The 23,014-nt window shown below is 31.7% G+C and overlaps 1 protein-coding gene across 1 annotated transcript in view; it reads right to left on the bottom strand.

Moving 5' to 3' along the window:
* Positions 1-23,014, bottom strand: part of LOC134848777 (uncharacterized) — a 78,116-nt gene that overhangs the window by 37,393 nt on the left and 17,709 nt on the right. The window contains exons 10-12 of the mRNA XM_063866288.1: positions 22,759-22,928; positions 19,215-19,291; positions 17,293-17,343 (exon numbers count right to left, since the gene is read on the bottom strand). Coding sequence (XP_063722358.1) covers positions 17,293-17,343; positions 19,215-19,291; positions 22,759-22,928 — 298 coding nt within the window. The remainder of the gene's footprint in view (positions 1-17,292; positions 17,344-19,214; positions 19,292-22,758; positions 22,929-23,014) is intronic.

Here is a 23,014-nt window from a genome sequence, read left to right as displayed (position 1 = left end):
ATAATGTTGCTACTATGTTTGTGGTTTCTATGGCTTGTGGTTCTGATTCGCATTGTGTTACTTGGTTTATAGCATATTTGTGTAGCGTTTTTTGTTCATTTTCTTCACAATCGTAGTGTGTTACTAACAAATCCTGAGACCCTGTGCGAGGAGATGGATTTGTAGTTTGTTCGGAAAAAATGAAAAAAGGAGGTGTTGAAATGTAAGCACTTTTGGAATATACATGTGTTTGATAATCCTGAGTATGGGTTATAAAAGGTAATTTATCGAATTGTGTTTTTGGTATATCTGTCGTTTTTATATATAACTTCAGTTGTTATAAATGGGGGAGGTAGTGATTGAGCTGTTATATTCAGTGGGCTTAGGGGAAAAGGGTGTTGAACAATATTATTAAGTCTGACTGTGATTTCAAACTTTAACTGGAGACTATTTTGTTGAAGTATCTGAATATTGTGTTCTTGAATGTCTTTGTGAATATCTTGTCTATATTGTAATCTACTTAGTGCCCAATTGTTCATTGATTTTGGGGGTGTTGCGTCACTATATGTTGAATGGGGCTTTGCATGGGGCTTGGTCTTAAGTTTGGGGGGTTTGTAATTTTGTAAGTTTCGAAAATTTCTTGAAACTAATGATAATAGATGGTTTGATGAGATTTGGTAAACGTGGTGCTGTAGGTAATGTTTTTGTATTATTATTTGATTCGTCGTATGTGTTCGGGTTTGTTTATAGTTTTGTATTGTATTCTTTGATTTGTGCATCTAAGATTGTTTTGTATTCTTTGATTTGTGCATCTAAGAGTATTTTATTTATTGATGATGAAAATATTCCAAAAAATCCTGTAAATAATAAGCGTGCTACGCTTGCTTGTCGGTTTACTTGTGTCTGTTTTGCGCATGTGTTATAGATTCCTTTTAGTAATGAGAAATGAAATCCAATAAAGTTAAACATAGCGTATAAGATAGTCAATCTTTCTAAGATGAAATATGGCCATCCTAGAAAGGCAAGGCTTTCGTTTTTTAAGGTTACGAAGCTAAAAATATTTATTGGTGAGATATCGTGTGGTATATATTTTTTGCCGTTTAAGTATATGTAGTCTTTCTTATCTTTCAAATATCCGCTGTAGTCTTGTGTATAAATGTCTGGAAATCCTGCCGTTTCTGCAAGTTTTCCTAAATTTTGGTCTATCGAATGTCGTTGTATGGTGTCCATTTGTGTTAGTAGTTCCTGAAATTGTTGTGTACGAATGTGACATTGTATATCTGATTTAGAATAAATTCCGATTGATTGTAGGTCGATATTGGGATTAAGATAAGAGCAAGAGCTCGATTACTTTCGGGTGAGAACTTTTTCAATGGCTGCATTAATGTTGGGTATGGTGTGAGTAGATAGTATTTTTCTTCGTCAGGGTTTAATTGTTCGACGTTGTGGCTATTTTCTGAACCACATGGGACTGCGGTATCCCAAAAATATGTTCGTCTTGAAAATGTATCGACAAAATGAACTTAATTTTTATAGAACATCGGGATTCGTTTGTAACAACGTTTTTCTTCAAAAACATATAATGGTGATGATTTTTGGTGCAAGTATAAAACCATAGTATATTTCCATCGTAGTCAAGGAAGTTTGATCCATTTCCGGATAAAATATATCCTGCGTAGGGTATTTTTAGAACTGCTAATGCGAGTGATTGTAAAATCTGAGTTCTTTCTAATTCACATTGTTGATATAGTGTTTCTAATTCGGAAAGTGACATTTCTTGAAAAATTCTACTAATTGTGTACTCTAATTTCTTATCTAAGTGGATGTGATAGTGTATTGCGCCTAAATATGTACTATTCATCAGTGATAATTCTTGTAATCGTGTGCTTTCAGTGTCGTGTGGTTTTACTTTTGCACCAGGGTTTCCTGTGATTCTTAGAAGATTTACTGGGATGTATGATGTTCCTTCGTTGAGAGGTTGATGTGTTGCATGGCGATCATCTTTTAATTTTCCAGTGGTCCTATCGAAACCGTCGTCTGATCGACAAGTATTTCGGAGTATTGTGTTTTGTAGAGTGGGTTTTTATAATTACATGCAAATTCTGTTTCATGATAATTTTGGAAACGTGTTAATTTATTTTCTATATTGTGAATGTTTCTGAATTCAATATTGGTGTGTCTTATTTGACTAGGATTGACATTGTCAAATAGGATAGATTCAATGAACATTATTTTATGGAATTTAATCATTCGAGCGTGGATTTTTGCTACTTGAAATAATTTACAAGTGTCTTCGGGAAACTAAACAATTGTTTCTTGTGTTCTTGCTGTGGGGTCACAACAGCCTTGGTCATTTTTGCAAGGTAGTCTGATTCCTTAATGAATTATAGTGTTAGCTTTATACCTCGTGTGAGTTGTATTTTTTCGAATTGTATTTTCCAGTCAAAAAACATTATTTCTCGGTATCCTTTTTTTTCGTATCTGCTTTGCAGTTTGAAGGATTATTTAGTCCAATATGTGGTATCCAGTGTTTGTCTTGAATATAATAAGTTATTCGTCCGTGTGCGCCGTTGTATGGGTATATTTCGTCTAGTTTAATATGTCCTTGATATCTTTCAAGTTCTGCTTGATGTACATTGTCTGTGAAGACTTGAAAGTTTACTATTTTTCAGTTTGAATTTTTATTTTTAGCCAAATTTAATCTGAGTAGTTCGTTTTTACAATCTTCGGGACTTAGATGTAAAAGTCTTTCTATATTACTTTGATAGAATGATTCCTGATCAAGTCGGTTTTTATTTCCATTTGAAATTTGTGAACAATGTACTTTCTTTTCGGAAAATGTTGCTGTAATTTTATAGCCTGTGAGTGTTGTTGCTCGGGCTTTTGAGTATAATGTTGCTACTATGTTTGTGGTGTATATGGCTTGTGGTTCTGATTCGCATTGTGTTACTTGGTTTATAGCTTATTTTTGTAGCGTTTTTTTGTTCATTTTCTTCACAATCGTAGCGTGTTACTAACAAATCCTGAGGTCCTGTGCGAGGAGATGGAATTGTATTTTGTTTGGAAAAAAATGAGAAAATGGAGGTGTTGAAATGTAAGAATTTTTAGAATATACATGTGTATGATAATCCTGAGTATGGATTATAAAAGCTAATATATCCAATTGTGTTTTTAGTATAACTGTCGTTTTTATATATAACTTCAGTTGTTATAAATGGGGGAGGTAGTGATTGAGCTGTTATATTCAGTGCGCTTAGGGGAAAAAGATGTTGAGCAATATTATTAAGTGTGACTGTGATTTCAAACTTTAACTGGAGACTATTTTGTTGAAGTATCTGAATATTGTGTTCTTGAATATTTTTGTGAATATCTTGTCTATATTGTAATCTACTTAGTGCCCAATTGTGGAGTCGGCTACTTTCTTGATGTTGTCCAAATAGTGGGGGAGGTGCTACAAAAGTATTCCAGTCCAACCGTAGAGGGGTATTTGTCGATGATTGTTCTTGGTATCTAGCGCAAAGGTTGGTGGGAAAATTAAGGGGGAAAAGTGTTGGTGATATTTGACTTATAGATGGTGTTGATGGAAGTGAAAGTGTTTCTGGCAGGGAGGATAATGTTGCATCAGAAGAAATATCTATTTGTTCATTTACTAAATTTGGTCCTCCTTGAGTATAAGAGTGTGTTTCCAATATGGTGGTCTTTCGGTGGTGTTTGGGGGATAAAAAAGATTTTCTCGGATTTGTTCTGATGTTGGAGTTGAACCTAGATAGTCTGATGGAATATTTGAAATTTTATGTTGTGAAGGAGTGTGGGAGTTTCTGGTAGTGTACTGCTTGAAAGTTCTGAGGTAGTTGGTGTTGGTGATTGGGGTCTGTTAAAATGAACTCTGGGGGTTTGAAAATGTCTATTTCTTCTTGGATGTAAAATTTGTCTATTTATTTCAAGTGTATTTTGATTTAGCTAATATGTCTTACTCGATTAAGATCTTGTTGTAAGGTGGGATATAAATTATGTGTTGGTTCCCTTAAAGATGCTTGGCGATTAACTGGTTCTAATGGTTCAGATAATCATGAGTGTCGTTCTTCAAAAGTGTATGGATTGTCTAGAAAAGAAATTTGTGTTGATGGTTGGGGATTGTTGGTAGTTGTAGGTGTTATTGGACTGTCTTGGGATGTTGTTGGTGGGGGCTGGTTTGGTGGTGGTTAAAAAGCAATTTTAAAAAGGTATTTGAGTGTTTATTTCTTATTGGGAAAATTTATGTTTATTATAATATTCTTCAATAAAAAGTATCAAAAAAATAGTTGCTAAGGCGAATGTGACTATTGCCTTTTTTATACATTCGCACATTGTCATGATTTGGGATATTAAAAATGTGAGAAAAATTATGAATAAAAGAAAAATATCTTTTCGACTAAAAATGGTTTGTATCATTTAAATAGATTTTATGTTTTCGTACCTGTAGATGTGGTCAAGGATTTGGGAAAGTTGAAAGTATTTTTCAATTGGGGAATAAAATGTTTTTTAAAGATTGCAAAAAATTAAAGAAAGGATCATTAGAGATTCAAAACTTGCAATGAAAAAGAATGGCAAAAAATTTTGTGAAAAGGTTTGAAAATTTTTGTTTCAAGTTGTCGACTGTTATGAAAAGAAGCATTTAAGAAATGATTTGTTTCGTCGAACATTTTTTAAACTTTTGGGGCAAAATTCAAGTGTGGTCGAATTATTAATTGATTTTTTGACGAGTGTGTTGAGTTTTGTCAAAAATTGTTGAGGGTTATTTTTATGGTGTTTGGGGGGTCTTCATAGTTTTGTTTTTATTTGTTGGATAATTGGGGGTATCTTTGAAATATTTGTACTTTAGGCCATATAATCATGGATGTTTTTTGATTTAGGCTAATTTGCCATTTTTGGTTGGGGGACTTTTGAGGTCGAAAGTACTGTTGATTTTTGCATAATCTGATAGGGGAGGGTTATAATATTGAAGTATTATTTATTTTAGTTGTCAAGTTTTAGGAAGTTGCTTATTTTTGACCTGGAGGTTGTAAGGTTATAGTTATAGATTTGCCTGGAGATTGATATCTGTCGGCTATTGAGTATGTGTTAGAGATAAAAAGGTGACAATTTAAATGATTTCTATTGGTTGAATTTGAACTAGAATTTATCGAGTTTATCTTCAGCATGTTATAACGGAAATGTTAAAGTTTAAAGTGATTAAAAAGAAAATTGACGTTAATCAAAATTAAAGGTGTTTTTGAAATTCAACTTTTTTTAATATTTTAGATTGTGGGATGAGTGTCTTTTATATTATTTTCGTGATAATTCTGTATGTTTGGATTTTTGTTGTTGATTCTGTGGTAAAAATTTTTTCTGTCAATTTTCTATTTTTTCTTTCTTTTGAGATATTTTTGGTTCTGGTGTGTTTGATATTTGAGGGTTTGCGTTTTGCTGTTGGATTGTTTTTTGATTTTTATTGATATTAACGTTTTGATTTCGTTCAGTTTGTGGATTGTTTTGAAAGATTTGTAAGCCTGTGAAGGAATATAATTGAGTTATATCACGGAGTCCGTCTTCTTTTGGATAATAAGGTAACAGTTTGTTACGGTGTTGAACGATTTTTTTTTTACTGGAGTCAGTAAGTTTGTATGTTACTTCAGTGGGTTTATCAATTATTTGGTAGGGTCTTTTTTGAAGTGGTTGTAATATTTTGGAGATTCCTTTTTGTGTATTGAAATTAGGTATTAAAACAAATGTTCGAATTTTTAAATCTGTGGCTGGCATAAAGCGTGAATTAATTTGGTTGTTTATATTTTGCCTTTAAAAAAATTTCTTTGTTACTTTTTGGTAGATTTTATTATGTTTTTTATCTCTATTTAAAATCCATTCGGTATGTGTACCGGAAGCTAATTTTAAAATTTGTGGATGATGAAAGTGGTCTTCATCATGTGTATGTAATGGTAGATTATATAAATTGAATCTTTATTTGGTTGACAATATCCTTATGCCTTTTTATGGGCGTTTGCTGCAGTCATAATTAGTTTTCGTGGCTTTTGATCAAAAACCATTTCGTATGGTGACATTCCTAAAGTTGTTGTGATTTGTGAATTATAAGATAAGGGGAATAATTTTACATCTGTTGACCATTCAGTATATCGTGTATCATTTCCATTAATGATACATCGAAGACATTCTTGTAGTGAACGGTTCATACCTTCGACTAATCCATTTGTCCATGGTGCATGAGATGTACGTGGTTTATGTTTGATATTATATAGGTGGCATAAGTGATGATTTCATTATTTATAAATTCTGTACCGTTATCTGTGACTAGTATTTCCGGTAGTCAGAATTTAGCTATCCAATGTTCGTAAAGTGTTGTGTAAGTGTAATAAGCATTACAATGTGGTACTGGGTTGAGTGCTACATAGTGCGTAAATGGATCAACAGTGACCATGATATAATAATTTTCTTCGGAGGATGGTGAAATTGGTCCTTTTGTGTCAAATGAAATTCTATGATTCAAATATAGGCTTTGTCTTTTAAATTCTCGTTTCTGTGCTATTTGTTTTTGATTTGGATAAGGTTTATTTAATTGACATATTATGCAATCGTTGCATAATACTTTAATCCAAATTGGTGCATTTAGGAAGTGAAAATTTTGTGTAAAATATGAATATGTCTTTTCTGATCCTGAGTGTCTTTTTGTATTTTGTTTGTGTGATATGTTGAATGCTATCAACATCATACTGATGGGAAGACAGGGTACTTTAAAATCAGTTGTTTGATACTCTAAAAGGTCTGTGTTTTCATTTATAGTTGTATTATTAAATTTTCTAAAGTATCTGAGGAGTGTTTTATTTCCTAATTTTATTGCATCAGCTTTTGCTGGCTTTGTTTTATATTTGTGCTATAATTTGAGTTGCCTAATAACAGGGTCAAAATTTTGGTATTTTGTAGTAATTGTAGTGTAATTGTGTCTGTTGGTGGTAGAAAAAAATTTTCGACTTCTAAATTTTATAGGGGAATTGTGTCAAGTGGGTCGTGAAGGTAAAAAACTTGATTTACTGTGTGATTTAAATCATTTGTCGGTGGTCCAGATAAGTTTATAAAGAAAGTTAAATTTCCTTTTTCTATTAATGGGAAAGGATCTTTTTTGTGTGGTTGTTTTTTATTGTCTTTTGTGGGGTATTAGTTTTTTTCCAATGTGAATATGGAATTGGTTTAAATGTGGATGTACCTACTAAATCAACTTCATAGTGATTATTTTGACAATCTGGAAATGTTGTAAATCTGAAAACATTATTTGGAAATGTAGTATTTGTGATTGATCTATAACGGTTTTTACTACATGTTTACATTCTAATCGTGGTGATGTTTCATTTTTTGCAAGATAAAATTTAATATTTTGTGGTATTTCAACTGTAGTTTTTCGTGTAATAGTTCAGGTGGTTTTTTCTACTTAGTGTATCTGGTAATGCAAGATTTTTTCCTGCTGTCCAAACTATATGTAAGTTTGGGAATTTCATTAAGATTAATTGAAATCTGTAAACTCTATGGTTTGGATTTGATTTTTATGTAAAAAGAAAAATAATTGGTTAGTGATTTGTGAAAAGAACTGTTGGATGTTTTGATCCAAGTATCAGAAAATCATATTCTGTAAGTGTGTATTTTATAGCTGTGCATTCTCTCATAAGAGTAGAGAGTCGTAGTTCGGCTTGTGTAAATAAGCGAGAGTTTGCTGATATAAGAGTCATCTTGTTTGTTCCACTGTGTGATCGTAGTAATGCTGCGCCGATGCCAAAATTCGAAGCATCGCACATTGCAGAGAATTGTTGATTTGGATCTGGGATTGTAATTCATATTTGTTCTGCTAGCACTTTTTTAATTTCTTCAAATCGTGTTTGATGTTCGGTAGTCCATTCAAGTTATTTTGCTGTCTGAGGATGTTATAGAAAGGTGTTAGATATAATTGCATTTTGTATACATATTCACTTAGAAATTTAACATTCCATGGAATTCTTGGATTTTTTTTGTTTGTGGATGAAGTTTTTGTTTGTGGTTGAAGTTTTTGAATTGCATTTATGCGTGATTTTAATGGAGTTCTAGTGTTTCTCTCAATAATTTGTCCAAGAAACTTTACGCGTGTTAGAAAAAAATGTGATTTGTCTGGGGCTGCTTTCATGTTTTCATTTTTGAGTATTTGATGATATTGTTCTAAAATTATAAACATTTCATCTTTAGTTTTGATTGCATGAAAACATCGTCTAAGTATGTGATTGCTTTTTTCTTGAGTATAAGTGGTCAAAAAATTTTACTCATAAAAGTTGAAAAAACTGCGGGTCCTATGGATGTTCCATAGCATGATCTATTGAATTTGTATTGTTGATTTCCAAAAACGAATTGTGTTAACCGTCGTGATTGTTCATCTAATGGCATTCAATTGTATGCACTATTCATGTCTGCGGTTGTAAAATTTTTACCGTTTAGTTTTGTTAGAATTACTTGAATGGGTTCAATAGGCCAATTGCATTTAGATTCGACAATTAGTGAATTGAGATATCTAGCATCTAGAACAATTTTTAGTGATTCTACTTTAGCTAGGATGATAACTGGGTTGATAAAGGTGTTACCTTTTGATTGTTCCTCTTTATTTACCGGAGATATAATTTCATGTTGTTCTAAAATGTCAAGTAGTCTGTTTATTTTATCATTTAAATGTATTGGTACTTCGCTTGCTCTTGTTTTTTGAAAATAGCGCCAGGTTTTAAAGGTAAATGTAGTGGTGAACTAATTTTTCCAACATCAAATTTTGATGTTGCATAAACTGTTGGATTTTTTAATAGTAATTTGGCTAATTTGTCGAGTTCGTTCTGTGTTAATTGAGAGTGTTGAAAATTAAACATTGTTAAAAATTTTTGCTGTTCTTCTGTATATTCTGATATTTTGAACGTCGGTTTAAAATATGGGGTTTTTGTGAATTAATCTGTATTTCTTTTTTCGTTGCTTATTATACTGTTTATTGATAATTCTGCATCAAGAATTGTTGATTGACATATGTCTAGTAATTGTAATATATTATTGACTCTGTATGCTACTTCGTTTGTGGGTGAAGTTGTGGCATTTGTTTCACAGTATCCTAAGAGTCCTAGAGGTAATGTTATCGGTTTTGGTGAATTCTTATATACGTGTAACGAAATAATATCGGAGTTTGAATGTTTCATGTATTTTATGGATGAAATTGTTATTCGAAAAAATTTATGAATGGGTTTAAATTCAAGGTCTGACATAAAGAGATGTTGTTTGTTTTGGTTTTTATCATACTAGTGAACTGGTTTGATTGAAAAGTTATATACATTTCCTGATAGTGGTTTCAGTTATTTTCGTTCCTGATTGTATATAGGGTAAATATTGGAGAAAATTGTGGGTTGTTTGTTTAGTCTTTGAAAGAATGTTAATGCTGTGTTTTTCATTCTTGTGTACTTGTCTTTTATATGGATTTTACTATTTATTGTGGGAATATATTTAGTTATAAACGGTATGCCAATGATATTGTGTTTAATATCTGTTATGTGGAATGTTTGTTTAAATGGTTTCTTTAAGATTTTGTTTTGTTCCATTGTTCTGGTGGGAACAAGGAAAAGTTGAATTTTTCCAAAATTTATTAAGGTTGAGCCTTGTCCTGTTGCTATTTTGCTGGCTGTCTTAATAAGTATTAAGGCTGGACGTAGTGTTTTGATTTCATTCCAAGTGCGGATAATAAAAATATTTGATTCTGTTCCTGAGTCGATTAAAAAATCTATTTCAAAATCTGAGGGTGTTTAAATTCTTTACTCTTGGTTGTTCTTTTTGTATACTTTGATAAAAGTGGTTTTACTTGAGCTTTTTACTTCGTCTTTTTTGGGTTTAATTACAATTTTAATTTCATTTACTTCTTGTTCAACTGGTACGTTAAAACTAATAGATCTAGTGTAGTAATTTTGAAGGAGTTCCAATTGATTTTCATAAATGTGTGAAGTGAAGGATTTTGAAATGTGTTCAGTTACGTTTTGAAATGTCTTCAGTTGTTTGTTCCTGATCAATTTGTCTTTGATGTTTTGTGTTGCTCCTATATTTGTGTTGGGAATCGGAGTAGCGATTATTATTTCTATGAGGAGATAGTGAATAATTTCTTTGTTGATTGTTATAGTTTGGATTTCTGTTTTGTGAATTGTTTCGTGATCTATTATGGTAGTTGTTGTTGTTTGTTCGTTGATAATTAGATCTGTTGTATGAATTGTTTCTTGATCTATTGTTTTGGTAACGTTGATTTCGATTATTTAAATAACTTCTATTCCTATTGTTTGAATAGTTTTTATTTCTATTGTATGATGAGTTTCGTGATCTATCATTTGAATAGTGTCTCTTTCTGGAATTTGAATAGAAAGTGGTATCAAACGAAAATTCTCTCTTGTTTGAATTTGATACTGATTATTTTGACTATTTGATCGACTATATCTATTTTGCGAGAAATTTCGTGAATTTCTTTGTTCTGGTGATCTACCTCTATAACTTGAGTTATAAGGTGATTGGTTTCTTGAATAATTGGAATTATTTGGAAGTGGTTTACCAGAGCTGTTATTACTATGTATATTTTTGTTTGGTAAATTTTGGTCTTTTATCATGTATTGATAGTATGATTTTTTTGGTTCTTTGTACTTTTGTGGTTTGTTCTGGTTATCTTGTTGCTTTTGTCTACATTCGGCAATACTGTATCCGTATCTTCGGCAATAATTACACTATTTTTTGAAAGATGGTTTACCTTTGAAATTTGGATTTTTCTCATATATGTTTAAGATTTCAGTAATTTTTTCAGTTAGATCTACATCTGAATCTTGTATGTTGTTTATATGTGTAGTATTTGTTTCGCTTCTATTGACTTATTGTATTTTAAGTGTTTCTTTATGATTTCTGCTTGTTCTAGTTTATCAACTAGTTTTGTAAAATCTAAATCTGGTTCTCGAAGTGAGGAGGGATGTGATGCTCTCTTTTTATTAGCTATTTTCCTTAATTGAGGTGTTAGAGTCATCATTAAAGTTTCTGTCATTTTCGTGTTTTTGAAATCATGAGTGTTAGGTGAAAATGCTTTTTGAACTAGTGTTTCGATTCTAACTGCCAATTGTTTAATTGTTTCAATTGGTAATCTGCGAATTTCATTACATAAAACTCTTTGATGTTGTTTATTTCTTTCAGAATCAAACATTTTTGAAAATTCTTCTGTGAACCTTTTCCAATTTGTTTTTATGTCTATAGGTAAAACTGAAAATAATTTTTGAGCTGCGCCATCAAGTGTTGTTTGCATTAACGCTGTGCGTCTATGTATCCAATTTTGGTGAAGTGGTGTATTAATTGGTTCAAGTCCTATATTTAAAATTAATTTGGCTCTGACTGCATTTAAATAATCTTCTACAGAATATTCAGGGTCTGTGCCTGTAAATACCATCAATGGTTTATTTGATGTTTTTGATGATCCACCCATTAGGTTCGGATTCATTGTCATTTGTAGTGATTCTGCGGCATTTGGCTTTTGTGAAAAAATTGTAAGTTGATTTTTTGTTATTTCATGTTGTTGCAAATAATATGGTAGTGGTATTTCATTTTGCATTTGCGTTGGTTGGTAATAGTCTGTATTAACTGGGTTTTGTGAATCAAAATTAATATTTGGAGATGCGTGATTTGGTCTAGGTTTTCGCATATAATGTTCTCGTGTATATGGATGGTTCAAAAATATCTGGTTCATTTATGTGATAAGAGTGGAGTTTTCGGTTTTGAAAATTTTGTCATAAAAATCGTCATCATCTGATGAAAAATAATTAGGTGTATAATAAGGTGTATTTTGTTTATTTTGATTATGCTGTTTACTGTGTTTATTCTGTTGAAAAAATGGGTAACTTTCACTCGGGTCTTTTGGAGTTCGTGAGTTATTGTTAATGTTGGTCGTTGGAAACTTTGTCGTTGTGAAATTAAATGGTTTTGCGGGTTTGTACGAGGAGGTTTAGATGTTTGTGATTTGTTTACATAGTTATAATTGTTTTCTGCAAAATTACTTCTGATGAATGTTCTTTGTTTTTGTATTTATTTCGTCAATGGTCTAAATATTTGATAATCTATATGTGAAAAGTTTGGAGCAACCGAGGGTTTAACCATGGATTGTAATTTTACTTGTGGTAATGTTTGATTTTTTGGTTTGGGCGTTGTAAGATTTGGATGTATTGGTGGAATACTTTGTTGTGTGGTTGTTACAATTGATTGAACTATTTCTTCATATATAAAATGTGATGGTATTTGAATATCCTGTTGTGTAAGATTTCTGGTTCCATTTAAGCTTTCCTTGTTGTACAAGAAATGAATTTAAGCTATTTTTTTGTCTTCTATCGGGCAAAAATGAATTATAGTTTAAAGGTGTTGCATCGATTGTAAGTGGAAATATTTTACATAGTCTTTATGAATAGAAATTGTACTGATTGCTTGACTTGAGATGTCTATTGGGATGTTAAGGAATAAGGGATGAGACCAATCAGGGTCCCAATTTTAATCTGATTGTTCGGCAATGACAGTGTCATCATTGGTACTATGAGGTCTAAAATTTTTTCTTGCTTGCGCAATTAAGTCAATATTGTGTGTGAAATAGTCAATTATGAACCATGCTAAGGTTTTTCCTAAGTCGTGTTTAACCTTTTGTGAAATTTCATTGCTTGAAAAATTTTCAGGAATTGTGTTTAAAAATGCTGAGAATGCGGCAATTTCATTTCTTACATTCGTGTGTCTTGATGTTTGAACTGGTGACGTACTTTCGGTTTCTGTCTTTTCTAGTATGGATAAATAGTTATATATTATTGCAAAAACATCGTACGGAAATATTGAATTTGCTCTCTGTGAATTTTGGTGTTGTATGTTTTTAATGTAATCTGCGAATACTTTTGAAAATTCTATGTCGACGTCGTCTGTTTGAATAACATGTTTACAATGAAATTTACTCGCTGTGCTGAGTTCTATGGTGCATATTCCATATTGTTGTTTTAGGTTACATATTCTTTTTAAATAATGATCGATATTTTGTCTTTTGATTTTTTTTTCTGCGAATTCTGCTTTACATGGTCTAATTCCTTGTTCGAATAAATTTGCGATTAGATTATTGCAAAATTGTATTTGTCCTCTATCTTCAGTGAGTGAATTGATGACAAATGGGAAAACAGAGTTTTCGTCTGGAGTTTCGTCACTTGGACTCTGACTCATTTTTTCGTTTTATGACTGTTAGTGCGTAGTGTTCGATGTGTCTGATTGGTTGATTCCAATTGTATAAACGTACTGGTTTATTTTTTTTATATATTTTTGATTCTTCTTTTTCCTTGTTTTGATGAATGTGATGTGGCTTCTGAATCGGAAAAACATGATTGATCGTCAACTGGGTAGTTTTTATTTATTGTGTCTTTTAGTTTGCAAAGTGCATCTAAATTACTAACTTCCGATTCGGCGACTGCGTTTCTTCGCTTTGAAAATCTTTTCCGTGTAATTTGTCTTTGTTTACTTATGATTTTTCTTTTTCTTGTTTGTCGTTTTGTTTGAATATATCCAATCGTTTGTTTGTGCGGTGTGATTACGAGATCGTATGTTATGTTGTTTAATTCGCAATGGTGTAAAACGATTGTTTGTTTATTTCTTAAATTGTTCAGTGACATAAGGTTTAGGGTGAAGGATGCAAGGTTGTTATTAGTGATTTTAATATCCTAGACTGTTAGTCCTTACGAATTTTTGGTTAATCTAGCTTGGGTCTTTTTATTCAGGGTTGGAGAGAAAACTATATATCGATTCCGGAGAAAGATTGTTACTTTCTCGTGGCTGTTCTAAGTTAAAGTGTTAACTTACTTAATCTTACTTAGGGGTAATGATTGTATTCAAGGGTTGGAGAATAGTAAATCAATCCACAAGTCTCAGGTATATTTAGAACGCAAGTAGTTCGTTAGGTACTATTTTAAACTTACTAAGATTTAAGATTTAGCCTGTGTCAGGTAAAAGGGGGGATCAAGTGAAGGATGAATAACCGGCTCTTCACTGGTTAACAAGTTCTTCACTGGTTAACTTAATTAGAATGGTTAGAGTGATTTGAAAAATTTCTATTAGTCCTGGGTCTTTGAAAGGGTTTGTTAGTGAATCGACGTTTGAGGTCGTTAGACACTTTATTAATTGGGTGGGGAGAACAAAATTGTTCTATTTGATCCAAGGATAAGCCTTGATGATCAGGATATAAATTTAATGGTATAAAATGGAGTAAATTTAAATATTTAATGGAGATCCAAGGAAAGCCTTGTTGATCTACTTTAAGATTGAATAAGTTGAAGTCAAATAAAGGTAAAAATTAGGATAGGACTTTAGAAATAATTTAAGTTTAATTGATAGAAAAGTTTAGTTTTGTATCATATTAGTGGTTTTATGATTGCTGTTATGTTTAGGTGATGAAGCGGGAGATGACAGGATGATTTGTATATACTAATAATTTATGATCATGTTAACTAATTTTTTTTTATTTTCAAAAAATAAATTATTCAGATATCTTTTTGAATCTTACTGCCGTTTTGGAGGAAACAATTTGAGATGATTTTATCAATCGTTATTGTACAATTGTAAGTTTGTTTTAGCGCTTGAAATAATCATTGAAAGCTTTCTTTCAAGATTTTTTGTTTGCAAATGAAAATCTAAATTCATTGCTAGTAAATTTTTAAATATAAAAGTTTGTGTTGGCTTTTGCCGTACGACCATGAAAGTTAAAGGTAAGTTTCCTTGTAGACGTAGATCGTCTCTTGTCCGAGATCTTCTTCCAATACCGAGTAGTTCTCGTATTGTACGGAGTAGCGGCTCTGATCTATTGAGTCGTAGAGACATTTCAATTAAGTTATTGTCATGTAACATTTCGAAAATGTTTTTGTCTATTCTAATCTATTTTGTTAGTTTTAAACTAATTTGTTTTTTAAAGTCTTATTCGAGACTTATGGTCGCACCAGATGAGTTAAATTCGAGGTGTAACTTCGGATAGAGTACACCGTCTGCTCGTCACGCTATCTTATTTTCGGCCGGATAGATTCGTGCAAGTTCTTAGTCTAATACCGATCCTAACCTTACTCTTATATCTACTAGTCTCAGGGTGTTTAAATAGTCTCTGCTATGCTCAATAGATCTAGAGTATACTGGCTTTTTGCAACTGCTGAAGTTCTCTTGGAGAGGTAACTAATTTCTAAGTTAAATTCAAATCTCTCTGGTGCTGAAATTACAAGTAATTTCAGCACTTACAAATAAGTGGGTTGTTAGTTAGATGGATCATGATTGGTTAATATTAAGTATTTTATGGTGTTAAAATATCTAATTTATAACCAATAATAAAATATAGTTTAGATCTGGTTCCACAGTGTACAAACCGAAATCTATATGGCAAAGTGGATTTTAAGTCATGAAAGTAGCTGCAAATACATAATTTTGGTCCCAAAACTCCGAAAACAAAGTTTCGAAATTGTGAAATTAGTTAAAAAAAACATCGCAGAGTGTATCAATAAATTCCGGATGCATCACATTTTTGCCGTACATCACAGGATTACAAGGTAATGCGACTTTATGTTCGTAGCTTTGCAACCAAATCGGTGTGTTCAGATTTTTGCAGCCAAATTGTGATAGATTCGGAAGTTTTTGACACAGTTCGCAAAATGCGAGCCTCATTCTTCATACTTTTGCGCTTTTAAAATTTTCTCACGTTTGCTTTTTACCTCACCAAGTCTTTTTTGTTTGAGATGACGTGCAGTGTCGACCCACCTTTTTAAAATTGAGCCAATTTTGCCTTGTTATAACTTAATGAGCGAGCTTTTGCGACTTTATGTTCAGAGCTTTATGACTAAATCTCGGTGTCCGGCGGCCGAACTGTGACAAATCGATTTTTTTGACGCAGTTCGAGATGTTTTGTTCAGACTTTTGCGACTTTATGTTCAGGGTTTTGACATTTGTGTTGCATCCTGCGATACTCACAAGTCGCGGACTTATTCTTATTGTTATAAGTCAGGATTTGCACGCTCGACTTGGTTCCATTCGCAAAACTGAACCAAGCTTTTTTGATTTTAAATTTCAAGTAACCTTCTATTGGTAAGTGTCAAATAGCAGTCAAAATCTTCTCATAAAAATTTAGCCTTAAAGGGATCATTCCGTACTCAAAAATTCTCTGGTCAATTCACGGCCCCTGGATGAGTCAACCTAGAGAACAGTTCCAGTGTTAACAAAACGAGCCCAGAGTTTTCAAACAACTGATTTGGACAGAAACAGAAGAAAAATCTCAAATTCATAACATGCTGGTTTGTTGGGTTTTGAAGTCCCGCACCCAACAAAAATATAAAAATCAGATCTGATCATTTTAAATTCTCAACCACTTCAGATCTTATGCGGGTATTATAATAATTAATTCCCGGGTCGAGATCCCTCTCAAAAACCGCTCAAGATATGGGCGGTTTGAGCGGTTTTCCAGCAAGATTTGAGCGGTTTGAGCGGTTTGGGCGGTTTTTTGGAAAAACCGCTCAAATCTTGCTTAAAAAACCGCTAAAAAACCGCTGTGACTCTTGCGGTGATTTTTGAACGTTTTTTCAAGCAAGATTTGAGCGGTTTTTGAGCGCTCTTATAAAGAAAACCGATTAAAACCAACAAAAAGGCCTGAAAAGGTAATGTGACGCTAAGATGCAGTTGAAATACTACCCGGGTTGACCTCCATAAACCGAAAATGCTTATCCTACAATTTCCTACATCAAATGTATGGAAAAATGCTAATCATACAATTTTCATACAATTTCAAAAAACTATTGAAAAAAGGTTGAATATAGTTTCTCCGGCTATTTGAACCAAATAAAACGGTCTCGTAATAAAAATTAACTACGTTTATTTAATTTGTAAAAAAATGGTTATCCTACAATTCAAACCGCTCATTTTAAAGCAAGATTTTGAGCGTAATTGTCTAAAAAAACCGCTCAAACCGCTCAAATCTTGCTTCAAATTAGGTGAAAAATCTCGACTCAGGAATAGTTTTTAATCATAATAATTAATAATAATCAATAGTAATAATAATTGCAGGTATGATGCATGCTTCAATTACTTATGGGCAGACTTGATTCAGCTCTGATGCTCTGATATGAAATCGATCAATAATCCAGACCTGCCCAAGGCAAGACTCAGACATGTCCATATCTGGACCAAACCTGATACAGCTAGCTCCAGTTGTTAAATTGTAGCCGAAAATTTAAAGCATGAGCTACTCACAATTCATATTCGCCATAGTAGTTGTCTGTAGTTGAGATGGTAAGACAGACTCTGAAACAAATTTTAGCTAGCTACAATGGTTATGGAGAAGACGATTGAGATCAAGTTAAGATCTTCCACCCAGAAATTACTTCAGACTAAATATGCTAAGCGCCGCATGAAAAGTGCTCGATTTTGATTGGCTGAGAATTCCAGCTAAGAACAAATTTACACACCACCCCAACCCAAACTCTCGGCGAAAGTTGACTGAATAAAAAAACCACAACGAGCATAAATATTCCGTTTTCTTCAAAAGCCAGAACAAAAATGAAGCAATGAAGACAAAACTTGCTTAAAAGTTAAGCAGAACGAAAAAAAAGTAATTTGTTTAGCAATACTCGGGCCCAAAATAATACCCTAGAAACGGAGCTTTTTCGACCCTTCTTAGTCAGTCGAAGCTAACAAAAACTACGCTGAGACTACAAAACATTGCCCAAAAACTACGGTGCCAAAAACTACAAACAATAATGCAAAATATATTTAATCAATTACTGACAAAATTATATCAAAGTTAGTCTCTTACGTAGCTCAAAAAACTTAAAGAAGAGTGTATTCTCCAATTTTTTGTAAAAACTAATTATGTTTCATTTGATAGGCAAAAAATGTTGCTTTCACTAAAAGTAACTTGCATCTCGTTTTAAAAAGAAATTTTAAACGTTTTGCGCAAAATTTTTGGAGATCAAAACTTTTCCTAAACTATGTTACGCTAAGAAAGAGGCTCATTTTGATATAATTTTTTCAGTGTTTAACTTGGTAGTTTTTCAGTAATCGTTTCGCATAATTTCTGATTTTCTAAAAAAACCAAAGTTGATCCGTCTTGCAAAACAAATTGCATTATAATTGGTTATAATTCTAAGCAAGTTTTGACATGCTTGTTTTTCACGTAAAGTTAATCCAGTTTGAGAAAAACGCGTTTTGATTATCAAGCTTGATGCGTTTTACCCGGTTAATATGAATCAGGACTCTAAAATTTTGGTCTGTTAATAGATCTCAGGTTGACAAAAAGCGCTAGCCATACCTTTTCACACTTTGAAACTAGCATTTTAGACGTTCAGAAAATTTTCTGATAACTCTACGACTAGCATTTTTTTCTCAAAGGGATATTGTGTGACTACCATTTGTTTGCAGCTGAAAAATTTTGTGACTAAATTTTTGGTTCTATGAAATTTAGTGACTAGCGTTTTCTCCTTATGTAATAATCAACCAGTTTTTTGAGTTTCTCGTTAAGTTTTTGAGTTTTGTTCCCAACACAAAAACCAAAGATTTTTTCTTCTGAGAAAACCAACAGGTTTAGTGGAAAGAATCTCTAAATTTAGGAAAAATTGTATTTGAAAATTTACACTTGAAGTAAAACTCTAGTTTGTTTAGTTAAGAAGATGTAACAAGTTTGAATTTATAGCTAAATCTGATAATTGAAAAAATATTGTTGACGATTTTTTGTTGGTCAACATTTTTTTTTTAATTATCAGATTTAATTATAATTTCAAATTTGTTCCAGCTGCAAAAGCTGAAGGACTTTTTATTGCTCTCCTTCATTTCATTCATTTCAGCAATAAATTGTACACTAGAAAAACTTTCTGTACTGATCTTTATTTACTGCTTTTATGATTAATTATTTTTCAAACTTAGCATAATTTTTCATTTTGTAAATCATTCAGACCAAGTGAACTATCTCGTTCAAAAAGGAGGAGATAATTCACACGCTTGTAATAAAAAAATAGTTTTCAGCCAACTACATCTGAGCACAGTACATGCACACCTTACTGCTTAATTTTGAAACTTTTTTAGTTGCAGGTTGTTTACCACGGGAATGTTTCTTTTATGAACACTAAAAAGTATAAGTTTTGATAATTAAATTCTTTAAAATAGTTTTAAAGTCTTACTCGGGATTAGGCCAATATGTGTTTATGCTAAAGCTGCTGCTTGCTTCCCATCCTGGATAGTCAGCATCTACGATTGCCTGAAATATAGAAGTAGTTTCAACAAGGATATCAGTTTTTTTCCAAATTAGTGTCGTTTTTTTTCTGCGATATATGATACGATACAAAGATCCGTACAAAAAACTGGAGCTTGGAAATATTTGACAGTCATAGAAAAAAATGCAAATTTGACAACACTTGGTAGAAAATTGACTGAGAAAAGAAAAACATATTTAAAAAAAAATTGTTTATTCCCAAAAGGCGCTGAAAAAACCCAAATACAATTTTATTTGTTTACAACTAAGTTATAAGGGCCTCAGCTATTATAGGCCTACTCGCTCGCATTAACCGCACTAATTTAGATTAAAATCAAAAAATTTAAACTTGTTTTTTCTCGATAATGTGACAACTTTTTGGAAAATTTTGATGAGGCTCGAATGACGCCTCAAAAGGATTCAATATGATATTTTAGCCGATCCATTCCCATTATTATATGTGGGAACGATTGATTTTGCATGGAAAACAGAAAGGAAAAAGAAAAACACAACCAAAACACACCCCGAATATAAATTTCCTCCCCAGTTTTCAAATTTACGAACAATAAGAATAACTTCAATGCAGGTTAGCCACCCGGGTTGACAAAAAATGCTTATCATAATCTTTCATACAATTTCATAGAGTAAAAGTATATGTATGAAAATAGCAAAATCAGCATTTTTTCCATATATGAAATTGTATGATAAACATTTTTTCCATACGATGAAATTGTATGATAAGCATTTTTTCCATGAATGAATATTCCAAAAATTTTTGTTTCGAAATTTTGTGTTTCAATCAAAACACTAACCAAGGATTTTTTGTCATGAGAAAATCCAGAGAGTAACTGGCAGTTACCACGCAGATAAACTGCATATGGTGGTTTCAGCCGAAAAAATTAATTATAACTTTTTCACATAGAAATATATACAAAAAAGTAACTTTTTGAATATGGCTAGATATTTTTGAGCTTGAAAATTATGATGGTTGACAAAAAAGCTGTTTTTTTCACAAATTTTTTTTTATTTTAGCAAATCAAACAAAAAATAATAATCGTGTTTACAAAAAAAAACTTTTTCATGTGATTTTGGGTTTTTTGGGTGAGAAACGCATCCTGGACTACGTTATAAACAAAAAAATGTCAAATTTTGCATGCAAATTTTTTTTTTTTAAATTTTTAATTTTAGCACAAAAGCAAATTTGCAGCCAAAAGAGGGATTAAAAATTTTCTACCTCAAATTTTAATTTTTGTTTATGAAAAAAAATGCATATCATACAATTTTCATTATTGACAACTTTATGACAAGCATTTTTCTGACCAAAATTAAAATTATGTTTTTGATTGTCAATATGCCCTCTATCATAGATATTCTTGTAAATCTATTTAAAGTTACCCAGAGATGTTTTTTGGTGGTTTTTGAAAATTTTATTTTTTCTATGACAAAATGACTATATTGTAATTTTCATACATGAAAATTGTATGATAAGCATTTTTTATAAAAAATTTTAAATCATTTTTTCAATGACCAGAAACCTTCAAAAGAGGCTATTAGACCAAAAATGTTAATTAAAAACTTTTAAAACACTTTTTAAGTTTTGTATTTATTTTCAATGATAAGCCTTTTTTCCATAGACTTCATATAAGAAACTGTATGATAAGCATTTTTCTTCTATGGGCGCCAACCCGGGCATCTTGTTCGAATAAAGTTGACTTTGCTCGGAAGTTTGAAATTTTGAAAAAAGACATAAGAAAAACCTGAAACATATTTCTGAGCATTAAATAATTGCACTCAATACTCTAACTTCAAACATTTACTTGAAATTTCCTAAGCAATCAAAACGAGACAATTAGTAATGGCGTATCTTGACACCTCGATTGAAGTTCAAAAAATACGGCCTGAAAAATATGCTCATATATGTTACCGAAGTTTTTCAGTTAAATTTTTTTTTATTTTTTTTAAGAAACACTGAAATGAGAAATTCTGTCCGCGAATAACTTTTTCTGTATTGTTGAATCTTCCTATTTTGATCTGATTTTAAAATAAAAGAATAACTTGCATAACTTGTATTTTAATATTGGAGGAGTTTTCACTTATATTTACTTTATTTTGCCACAGGAACCCACAGATCTCAATAAATTAAAAGGGCCCTGAAAACTCAAGTGATCGTTGCTGAGTGCAACTTTCTTAGAGGTATTTCCCGCATCCAAGTTTAGGCGTAAATAATCGATTATAACGGATTATTATGATGATTTTTTGACAATTATAATTGATTATAATTACCAAAATTAGGTCCTTAAGAGATTTATAATTGATTATAATCGTGATATTTTCCAAGCGATTATAATCTCTTATAATCGATTATAATTGATTACAGTTCTTACTAAAAACCCTTAAAATCAATTATAATCGATTATAATCGATTATAATCTCTCATTTTGCCGAAATTTTGCGATATTCGAATTATATTTTATGGGTTATTAATTTTGTGACAGTAAGAAAATCTCTAAAAGAGAGATCTCTTGAACACTTTGGTTCATCTGAACACAAAGTTTTACCACGAAACAAAAGTTTCATAGAGATCCTTTCATATGAAGGGAAAGGTTCTCGCGGTATATGAAAAATAAATTTTCCGAATCAATCATGAGACTGAATCAGTTTGCTGATGTTTTGGTGTTTAAAAAAGCTTAAAATATGCATCACAAAACAACCCTAATGGGGAAGAAATGAAAAAAAAACTTATAATTTTGAATCAATTGGAAAACTTTTAAAATATTTTTTTCATTTTTTATAGAAACCAATGTCCACAAAAAGCATAAAATATAAGCGATTTAGATGCAACTTCGAAGACAAAAATGGACAAACAAAAGGGATTATAATCAATTATAATCGATTATAATGGATTTTTGTGCAAAAATAATGAAATAAAAATATGAATAAAAATAATGGATTATAATCAATTATAATCGATTATAATTTTATCGAAAAATAGACGAATAAAAAATCGATTATAATCGATTATAATTGATTATAATTGATTATAATTTGATTTTAAAAAGAGTGATTATAATCGATTATTAATTGAATAAAATCGATTGTTTCTCAATTTTAGTGAGACTGGTACTAAAATCGTAATATAATCGATTATTAACGCTTGAAACTGGATGCGGGTTATAGAGCGAAAATCTTTTGTTCGAGTTTTGATTTGAAAACTAATTAAATTGTTCAAAAAAACTAAGAAATTGTTAGAATGGTGCTTAACCCATGTTTCGAACTCACGGCCAAAATTAGGTTTGTTTCGACTAGATATTTAAACTGGATTTTATTGCCTTCGAAAAAGTTATAAAGCAACTCAATAATCCAAGTTTAAAAAATTGTTTTTGGATTAAACTGAAATGAATAGAAGCATGAGAATTTAAAATATATGCTTGCTTATTAACCATGCAAATCCAGTGCGGGGAGAAAATACTTACAAAGAATTGGTAATGGGTTTCTGGTGCAAGCCCTTTGATTCGCACCGTCTTGGAGTTAGTTCTGGGCGTGATTAAAAAATGATTGTTGCCATCGATGACCCTGATTCTCGAACCCCCTTCAGTCAATATCCGCACCTGGCCACTGTCGCATCCAGATGTGATATCAACAACTGAAAACACAACAATATCAACCAGAATAACCGAGTCCAGATTTGAGAGCAGCCGTGGCCGAATGGGTACCCGTTGTAGAGTCTCG

The sequence above is a fragment of the Symsagittifera roscoffensis genome, chromosome 6 (assembly GCF_963678635.1).
Source record: "Symsagittifera roscoffensis chromosome 6, txSymRosc1.1, whole genome shotgun sequence".
Taxonomy (NCBI): domain Eukaryota; kingdom Metazoa; phylum Xenacoelomorpha; order Acoela; family Convolutidae; genus Symsagittifera; species Symsagittifera roscoffensis.
The sequence above is the reverse complement of the archived record's forward strand: the minus strand, read 5'-3'. Positions and strand labels throughout refer to the sequence as shown.